We start from the raw sequence: 10,173 nt of genomic DNA on the forward strand, positions 1-10,173 counted from the left end.
AGCCACCGCACTTTCTGCCCATTCCCCAGCCGAGTGCCCTCCGAGGCCAAGCTCCCAACTGACACCTGCAGATGATGCCCATGATGCCTCCATAGCCGCCCGCCCGTCCCGCCCAGCCCACTTTCCCGGCCGACTGCTCACTGACCCCCTAACACTTGCTCTATCGGGGAAGCCACCGTTCCCGTCCCCTGGTGCCTCTGTCCTCCTCAGGAGGGAGCCTGGGCCCCTCCAGAGACTCACCCCTCCAATTCAGCCCCAGTGGCCGCTTCCAGTGGACCCTGCCCTCCCAGTTGGCCCTTGGGATGGTTGGAGAACTCAGAGAAAGGGCAGCTGGGAGGGTAGAGCCCCTCCCTGGACCAGCTGGTCCATTTGCTAGGGGTGTGTGCCGGACCCCAGGAGGCAGAGCAGGGTTGGGTCACCTTAGGGATTTCCCTGGGGGGAGAACAGGTATAGCCAAAGACCGTCCTTGTGGGAGGGGGATCCCGCCCTCCAAAGCCACATGGGGAGAGACTAGGGAGGTAGCCACAACAGCTAGTTCTTGCCAGGCCCCCCAAGTGTCACCTGGAAGGGGGGGCATTCAGTGGCCCCCATAAGCTTCACTGGGCTCCAGTCCTCCCTCACTGCTCCCCTCGCACCCCAGTGAACCCCCTCACTCCTCTGCCAGGCCTCCAAGGGACAACTAGCTTCTCACACAGACACCTCCCTTCCCAGCCCCACTCCCAGCCGGAGGAGCCCCCACTTAGAGGTCTGAGGGAGGAGTCTACCCCCACCAGGATACCCCAGGGGACACCCCCCCCACCGTCTTCCCTTGTTGGCCCCCCATCCCCCACACACCTGTGTCTGGAGGAGGCACCTTTACACGGAGGAGCTTCCTGCCCCAGCAGCTGACAAGCCCCCAGGGTGGGTATTCCATCCCCCGCCCCCTCTTCTCCCCATCTTCCTGCAGCTGCCCATTTTCTAGCCTTGCAGATAAACACACAAAGCTCCCAGCCCTCCGGTTGGTTCTCCTGCTCTGCCCTGCCTTAGGCTGACCTACCTGGGGAGGCCAAGCGATCTGAGGCCCGTCCTCCCCTCCCACCCTGCCAGAGGGCCATGTGGCTATCTGCAAGGCTGCCACCCCCAGCTAGCCCCCAGGGCCCTGCCAGCCTCTGCTCCCTTGCACAGAGGACAGCCTCGCTGCCTCCAGCCTCTCAGCTGGACCCAAGCTCTCTCGTCCTCTGCCCTCTCTCTGTCACTGCCTGGCCGAGCCCCTCTGGCAGGCGCTTCTCCATCTTCTCTGAGCTATTCTGACCTGCTACTCATGATCCATCCTCTGTCTCTCTCTCTCTCTGTCTCTGTCTCTGTCTCTGTCTCTCTCTCTCTCTCTCTGTGATGCTCCTCTTTCCCTCTCTCCGTTCTTTCATTAGCAGGGAGGTAAGAACGGGGTCAAAATGAATGTTTTGCTGTCACTTCCTGCTTCTCACTTACTGACCATTAAAGATAAGGGATCCAGGGGGGAGAAGGGAGGTGCAGACAATGGAGGGGGATCAGAGAGCCAGAGGTGAGGAGGAGGTGAGGAGGAGCCAAGAGCTGTGGGCTACATGGGGGAGGTGTGCCGGTGCAGAGTACAAGGAAGGCTCAGTGGGTCTGGACTAGGGCTGCTAGATGTTAGCTGTAAAATCTGGGGTGGGGGTAAGAGAGCACAAGACCTGCCCCCACTATCTAGGCCACGTTTCTCCTGGGGAATAACTCTGAACACAGGCAGGTGGGGAAAGGAGCCTGTCCCCTCCAGCAGCGGTGGGCAGAGGCCTTCTGTCAGAGTGAGGACCCCAGAGGGCCCCCAGGGGAATGTGGGCCCCGGCTATGCCCTCTGCCTGCCCTGTGTCTCCACAGGGCACGGAGGGACTCAAGTGCTCCTTCATTTGATTGGGGAGGGGGGTTTGGATCTCAGCCTAGAAAAAGCTGTCAAGGCTGGAGGTTGAGAGTGAAGGAAAGCCTCCAATGTGCTGAGCAGAGCAGGGCCTGTGGACATTGAAGTACCAGATGGAGCCGGGGCTTGGGGGACTGTGGAGATGGAAGCAGCCCATGGGGAGTGCACAGGGCCAGAAGGGGGGGTGGGTCGTAGAAATTGCATCTCCTGCCAGTGAATAGGGTTAGGATCCACTAATATAGGGCTCCAAGATGGTTTTGAGCGGGGCATGTTGGTCTAGGCCTGGCAATCAGGGCCCCTCTCTGTGGCCTCAATTACCGCCTCTGTGCTCTGAACAGCTTGTCCTGGGTGGTAGTGCCCAAGGACAATAGGAAGTACCCTCCGAGTGAAGGGTCTCAGCGACCACCGACCACCGAGCCAGGCGTTAGAAGGGGATTGGGGCATGTCATACCTATAGGCTGGGGAGCTGGAGGGTGAGAAACTAAGCACCACTCCTGGAAGGTTCTAGTTCTCCTCAACCTCCCTCTGCTAGGGAGAGGAGGCCAGGCTGGCTCACAGTGACCTCCACAGGCTGAGGGGGGTCCTTAAGATTACAGTCCTTTCTGGGTACCCCCTCCTACGGTGGGGCAGATTCAACCAGGACACAGGCTGTCCCAGCAAGGCTGCTGGGGACTGAGTTCTGGCCTTGGCCATCTGGGCTGCTTTCAGATTCATGGCTTTTGCCTTGGGGAATCTAGGAGGACAGGGTAGGGTCAGATCACCCTTTCAGGGGTCCCTGGCATTCTGGGTTTGGGCACCTTTGTGATTCCACAGAGCCAGTGAAGCCTCTCCTTTAACAAAGAGAGGATAGGGCTTGAAAGGCTCAAGGATGGGGACACCTGGGTGGCTCAGTGATTGAGCATCTGCCATTGGCTCAGGTCATGATTCCGGGGTCCTGGGATCGAGTCCCACATCAGTTTCCCTGCGGGGAGCCTGCTTCTCTGTCTGCCTGTGTCTCTGCCTCTCTCTGTGTCTCTCATGAATAAATGAATAAAATCTTAAAAAAAAAAAAAAGGCTCAAAGATGATGGACTGTCCCTGTGTCTGGTCTCAGGAACCAGAGGGAGGCAGGGAGAGAGGGCAGAGACCATTACCCCGTTTTCCAAGCTTAGAGGTTGATAGGGAGGTGGAGAGAGGTTCACTCGGGAGAGGTGACAGCCGTGCCCTAAAAACCCTGGGCTCCCGTGGCTTGGGTTCCCATCTCACGGGAGAGGAGTCGGGCCTGGAGAGCCACGGCCCCCCCATCACACCCAGGGGCGGCCCTCCCGTTTGGCAGCCAGGTTTCCTCTAGGCGGGTGGAGAGGGCTGGCGGGTCGAAGTGAGCGCTGGGAGCAGCCGAAGGGCCCAGGAGGCGAGTAAGGGGGGACGGGAGGCTCAGGGTAGCCAGTCCCAGCAGCTGGGAATTAGTCTTGTAACATTTCACGCTTCTCTGGCTGTTTCTAAACTAGGTGTCAATTCACAACAGGCTTCAATCATCTCAGCACAACCCTGCGCTGGGGGCCGAGAGGGGAGCGCCGGCGCCACCACAAGACCCGCAGCCTAGCCCCTTGAGGGAGCAGCCCCCGCCGCTGCCACCGCCACCCACACCCCCCGGGACCCTGGTGCAGTGCCAGCAGATTGTCAAGGTCATTGTCCTGGACAAGCCCTGCTTGGCCCGCATGGAGCCCCTGCTGAGCCAGGCCCTCTCCTGCTACGCCTCGTCCTCCTCTGACTCCTGTGGCTCCACGCCCTTGGGTGGCCCAGGCTCCCCGGTCAAGGTCATCCACCAGCCTCCACTGCCCCCGCCCCCTCCCCCCTACAACCACCCCCACCAGTACTGCCCACCCGGGTCCCTGCTGCACCGACGCCGCTACTCCAGCGGCTCCAGGAGCCTGGTGTAGACTCTGTCCTCCCCATGCTGCTGTCCCGGGAAGGCCGGCTGCCGGAGCCTGGGAGCACCCTCAGCTGCACCCAGCAGCCCCAACTGCCCCTTTGCTCGCTGCTTCCCACGCCCTGGCACGATGCACTTCTGGTCACTGGTGATCGTTTTGGAAAGAGAATCTCAATCCCTGGCACCTGGGTTTGCCTCACCCAACCATGCTTCCCTTAGTCTGCCAAGCACCCCTTGCCCCTAATCTGGAGACACCACCTCACTCTCCTGGGGCCCTCCACAGCAAGGTGCATCCAGGCCTCCTCTTCCCTACTACCACTCTGGCCACCTAGACCATGTACTGCAGAAGGCAGGAGCCAAGAGCCTAACCAGCTTCCTGGCCCTGAGACTGTCAGGCCCTGGGCCTCAGACCAGGTGGGGAGGCACGAGGGGTGGGAGGTTTTCTCTGCTGCACCCTCAGGGCCAGGAGTCTCAGGCAACTGATCCTCCACCCCCCAGGGATATCAGCTGTCCTGACCACATCCTTACCCTCCTCCCAGGGCCTTCTCCCGCCTTCTCAGGAGCTGGGCCCTGCCTATCCAGGGCTTCTCAGACTTCAGGAAAGTTCTGAGGAAGTTAAGAGGGTAAGGGGGACCACTCTCAGCTCTCTCGAGATTAAGTCAGCAGAGCTGTGGAATTGTGAGGTCACGTACGCAACTTTCAAAAGGGTTTCTTAGTTTTCTAGCCCCAGCCAATGCAGAGTGTGCAGAGTCTAGATGGAAACACACTCAGAAAAACCAGGTTCTTCCAATGTGGAAGCAGAAACAGGGAGAAGCGGTGATCTGCCCAGGACAGGTAGGATTTGGATCCAAGTCAGGGCTCCTTTTTGAATGACTTCCACAGCCTCCATGAAAGATTTGGAGGCAGAAGCAGGCAAGAGAAGCAGGTGCTCCAGAGGCACTTGGATTCCTCTTGCTGCTGTCCCAAACTAGCCCATCAGCCTTTAAATCCTCCTCCCCATGCCTCCTCCAGGAAGGCGCCAGGCCTGCTTTCAGTAGGAGTGGCTGAAAGAGCCCCTACACCCTCAAAATTGCAAAGGAGAGCCAAGCAGGGCTCACTGACCTTCCCAGGGCCAACCAGAATCAGAGAGTCAAGCTTTTAAGAGGCTCCTCATAGAGCCCAGGCAGCCAAGCCTCGAAGCCCTCAGGCAGGACGGTGGCCTGCCCCAAACCCAACCCCAGCCGTTTCAGGAAGCGCCTGCCCCAGACCAGGCTGGTCTCTCCAGTCCTGTGCCAAGAGCTCATTGCTGTCCTGCGCTAAAATCCCCTCCCTTGGAGCCCGTTAATAAAGCATGCCAGGAGATGGAGGTGAGTGCTGCCCGGGTCTAAAGTGAATCTGCTTCTCCCTGACGCCTACTCCATGCCCCAAAGGGAGCGCCCTGAGCCAGCTAGGAGGCACAGAGTCCTCCCCCAGTCTCAGAGGTTCCAGATGACCTAGTTTCGTATGTGTGTGTGCAGTCACCCAGACGTCATATGATGTCACCCAGTGAGTTTATTTCTGGCTCTGTCTTTGTCAGTCTGGTTTCCATAACTTGTGGCCAATTTGCCACCTCCTCCCATGGTGGCTGCCCAGCTGACCGCCCCATCCTCGTGGGCCTGGCACCTTTCTCATGTCTTCCCTGTAACAGGTGGCTCCAGTCACAGCCTTTTGGGACAGAGTGGCTGACAGATGGGACGCACAGATTCAGTCACCTCTGATGCCCTTGGCTAAGGCAGGGATCACCCTTAAAAAGTGCAGGCCTGGGCAGCAGGAGTCAGGGACCCAGGAGGGAGGGGCCAATCCTCAAACGAAGGGCGATGCTGGAAGAGGGCAGTCGTTATGCTGGGCGTCAGAGAGGCTGCCTTAGGAAGGAACAGGAGCTATGAGATGGCCACGTGTGGCCACCCCCACAGGGTGGGGACCATGAGTGCCAGGGGCCACCGAGAAGGGGGACAGTCGCAACCATCTGGTCCCTGTCACCTGCTCCACAGCGCTTCTCATTGAAAAGTGCCCTCCCCCTGTTGACAGGCAGGCCAAGCTGGCCCCTCCCTCCCACATCTGCTGTAGCCTTGGCTTTCCAGGTCAGGATCAGCAGAGGCTGAGGACCCAGATGCTCAGGCATCTCAGGGTCCCTACTCCAGGGAGGAGCTCACCCCGTCATTGTGGTGGCTTCCCTGAGCCCCACTGGCAGCACTGGGAGGCCTGGTCTGAGCTGTGAGGGGCTTCTAATCCCTGATGGCTCCCCTCACTGTTGGGGATGCAAGAGTTCCCACTATCTATAACTGCCCTTCCCTGATCAGCCAACAGACTAAGGTTGGGACCCACCACTGTCCCTGTCCCCAGAGCCTCATCCCCAAAGGCTTAGGATGAGCCTCCCACTCCAGCAGCCACACCAAGGCCCAGCCCTCCCAGGGGGCCTGGCTAGAGACACACTTGGGCTCTCCTCGCCAAGGCAGTGGGGCCAGCGGAGTGCCAACTGGGCCCCCAGGCACAGCATCCTGGGTACGTGCCCAGTTACACCACCCGGAGTGGCCCCACTGGATCAACTCTCTAGGCCTTATTTAGGGGACCTAGGTCCCTATCTCAATTTTATCCCTCTGGTCCCAACCCCAGAACCAGGAGTGGGAACTATAACTAGCTTTCCCACCCAGTTTTGGGCAAGTCCCACACCAGACCTGGAGCAAGACCCTGGCCTGACAGCTTGAGCTGGAAGCCTGCCTCCCAAGGCACATGTATTGATCAGCCCTGGGCCCTCGACCCCTGAAATCCTTGACGTCGCACCGCACTGTTCCCCCATAGCCTGCCAGAATGTCTCTTTGTGTCCAATAGGCTTCCCCGATAACCATCTGTCCATCTGTCCCTGTGTTCTGCTGTACGGACTTTCTTGCTGTGCCGTCCCCACCCCCCGTATATGCCCCTTCACCCCATTGGAGAGAAACCTCTCTAGGGAAAGGCAGGGTGGCTACACCCAGCAACTAATCCAAATGGCAAATATTTTGTAACAAAATAGCCCAGAGGTATTTTATCTGTTCAATTCATAGAGTTTTAGAGATTATATTGAAATATGTCACTTGAGCAAATTGTGTCGGTTCCATTTCTTTCATTCTCCCTGAGGGAGATCCTGCTTTGAATCAGAGTGTCTGTGAGGCCAGAGTCTGCAGCCAGAGGATGTTGTGAGGCCCTCAGCCCCGAAGTCTTTGAGGGGCAGCTGGACAGCCTGGTTGCTCTCTCGTGGCCATAGAGTTGTCACTCCTGACGCCAGGATGAGGTACCTCTGTGCTACCGTGGGACATGGTTAGAAAGCCCTGTCTTAAATAAAGGAGACTTGAGGGGCATCATCCGATGGCCAGAGCTGGGGGTGCAGGGTCAGGGAGCTGACCTTACCAACACCACACATGCACACACATGCATGCACACAATTAGCCAGGGAACAGAGCAGCTAAATGGTGGAGACCGGGGCAGCATTACAGATACATGACTGCTAATGTGCACCCCAGCAGAGTGAGAGATGGGTCAGGACCTCATCCACCCTGCTCGGTTCTCTGCAATGGAGAGCAGGGGCCTGTTGGCAGTCCTGGGTCTCAGGCCCAAGTACAAGGAACACTGTCAGGGAAGGTGCATGGACCCACCAAATGTGCTGAAGCAAACATCTGCGGGTGCTGGAGGGGATGCCCAGACTCTGCAGGAGAGAACAGTAACATTGGAGCTGGGGAGAGAGGAAGGGGCTTGGGCGAGCACTCACTACTATGTGCAGTGTTCACATCAGGCTCCACGGACAAGGGCTTCTCAGAGAGTGATTTCTCCTGGCGAGGGGAGAGAGGACAGAGCCTTCCAGCAAAGCTGAGGTGTCAGAGGCACTACACTGTGGGAGAAAAGTGACTGGCCAGGGAGGCGGGTCTAGGGACACCTGCAAAGAAGGTGACCAGCTCTCCTGGTGACCAGAACTCTGAACACCCAGAAAACCAGACAGCTCCCCAGGCTGGGGCCCATTACCCTCTGTCCAAGGGAAAAGGAAAACATGACCTCACCCTCCTTCCAGGAAACGGGAAATTCCAGGAGGAGTCTGGGGCCAGCTAGGACCTGTCCCATCCTGGGAACTCTCTGACCCCGGAATCTGAGGACGGGCCCCTTGAGAGCACCCCTGAGGGGACCCAGCTCGGCCCAGGCCTGGGAGAGGGCCTAAGGCCAAGAGGGCTGCTGCTGTGTGGGAATGCAGGGCAGCACGCCATCCTCCAAGCCTTCTGGCCCCTGAGTCGCCTGGAAGAAATGACCCTTTCTCCAGTGACAGGGGGAGACCCCTGTGCTCTACCAGAAGCCCCCCTGGGTCCGTCCACCAGTGCCTCTCCCTGGTAGTGATCCTCTAGCAGGGGGAAAATCAGATTCATCAGCCATTGATTTAGAACATCTCCAATCAGGGGGACTGGGCATCAGAGAGCCATGGGCCAGAACAGGACACCAGTGCTAGGATTCAGGGAGACGTCAACAAGGTTACAAAGCCTCCACATGTACCAGGCCTTTTTTTTTTTTTTTTCTGGGAATACTTATTTATTTGATCTATTAACACCAAGATCTGTAAAAAAAACAACTTCTAAACACAGGATAAGAAAACGTGAACACTGACATTCTTCTTCAATTGTGTGTAAGCTCTGCAGTACAGAAAATAATACGAACTTCAAACAGCTGCAAAAATAGTGTCTCTGGGAGAAAATAGAGTTCGATACAAGAAAAATAGGCATCTTTCTAATCCAATCAAGTCCTGGGGCAGGGGGAGGGTGTAGAGTGGCTGCTTGGCACTTGGAGGAATGCCAGCCCTCCTTCGCCCCCTCCACCCACCCACTGGGGGCTGGGCTGCTGCTTAAGACAATCTTCAGGCGAAAGCAAGATGGAAATGCCACAGTGGATGGCACAGACCAAGCCGCTACCCCCTGGGGAGCCACCTAGCAGAGTGGTGGCAGGGAGGGTGATACTGGAGGGAGTGAGCAGTCAGGAAGGCTCTGGAGGGAGGCAAATTCAACACGGTCAAGGTCAGGTTCAAGGGTAGGTGAGCAGTTCAGAGACCATCTCCACAAGGTGGACAGACCACAGCTTTCTGGGGCAGAAACCTAGACATCTGCCAACGGACTGCTGCCTAACACATGAATGTACTTGCATGAACTATCTTACTCTGTCTTACTTAAGTGCATTGAAAGAACCGCCCTTACTGAGGAAATCACAAAATTAGGCTTCTCCTGGACATTTCCAGATAGACGGGCATCATAGCCAGTGGGAAAGAGGCGGGCTGACAGCAGGCCGTCGAGGTTTGGAGGCAGGCCAGGTGGGGGGAGCATTAAGGGCTGGGCTCCAGCAGGAGGACCCAGGCCACCAAAGCACAGTGGTGGTGAGGAGGGAGCGCTGCCCTCCTGCCAGGCAGCCACTGTCCAGTGGGGTTCTGACTCCTGGTGGGGAAGAGTCCGCCCCAGGGCCCGCTGCGCCTGCAGGGAGCACGCTGTCCACCTCCTCCCTGTCGCCCCAAACCAAGTAAACTCAAGTTTGCAACCTAAAATCGTAACATGGTGGACTCCGTGGCTATTACCCACGAGACCGTGGGGTTGGTAAGTTTTCTGACCTCTGCATGAATCATACAAAGCCGTGGCAGGGCCGATTTCTCGTCCGCTAGGCCTGGCACCCTGCACCCTGCCGTGGGCCTTGGCACACTTCCTTCCTTTCCCTGGCCCCGGCGGATGTGGCCAATTGGCCACCACTTTCTAGGAGTCCCCATCAATCAACAAATGTTAGCGCTGGGGATGTAATTAAGCTGCCATTAAGCTGCCACTCACCCCGTCCTTGAGGGGAGCCATCTGGGACGGAGGTGGTTTTAGAGCAGGAGGCACAGACAAGCTCTGCGGGCTGACAGGGGCCCAGGGAAGAAGCCTCCGCAGGCCCGGCCGCAGGTGTCCGTGCCCACGACCTCACGTTGCTGTGGGAAACGGCTCGGGAAGATGCTCGGGGCTGCTTTCTCTTAGGACTCCACGATCTCCAGCCCCCTGCCAACCCCAGTCCACTAGGTCCCCTCACTGGCTCTCCTCATCTGCCATCGGCTCCCTCTGGCCTCTGACCGGCAAAATAGGTCATCGAGGTACTAGATAGTAGCCAGGGTCACAGACAGGGAGTGCCAGCGAGGAGGGAGCCCAGAAGAGCTCTCCATCCCAAGGCAAACCAGGGCCCAGACAGGCCACTGCCAGGCATCCCTGGCCTCGAGAGACCCCTCACAGGACCGGGGGGGACATGTTCTCTCCAGGGGAATGTGGGGCCCAGCCAGAGCCCAATGGCCAGAGTGACAGGCTGAGCTCTTTTCTGCT

At 58.1% G+C, this 10,173-nt stretch overlaps 1 protein-coding gene across 4 annotated transcripts in view; it reads left to right on the forward strand.

Annotated features, from left to right (window-relative positions):
• The window catches only part of IQSEC3 (IQ motif and Sec7 domain ArfGEF 3), a 110,806-nt gene extending 103,891 nt beyond the window's left edge, over positions 1-6,915 (forward strand). Inside the window, exons 13-14 of one of the 4 annotated variants that reach the window (XR_012017836.1) lie at positions 30-900; positions 3,413-3,552. Coding sequence is in view for 2 of the 4 variants with exons in the window: in XM_072799355.1 (XP_072655456.1) it covers positions 3,396-3,827 (432 nt within the window). In the remaining 2 variants the exon portion in view is untranslated. Of the gene's footprint in view, positions 1-29; positions 901-3,395 lie in introns of all 4 variants that reach the window. The other 3 variants (XR_012017835.1, XM_072799355.1, XM_072799356.1) reach the window with 3 other exon arrangements.
• The last annotated feature ends 3,258 nt before the right edge of the window (positions 6,916-10,173 follow it).

The sequence above is a fragment of the Canis lupus genome, chromosome 25 (assembly GCF_048164855.1).
Source record: "Canis lupus baileyi chromosome 25, mCanLup2.hap1, whole genome shotgun sequence".
Taxonomy (NCBI): Eukaryota; Metazoa; Chordata; class Mammalia; order Carnivora; family Canidae; genus Canis; species Canis lupus.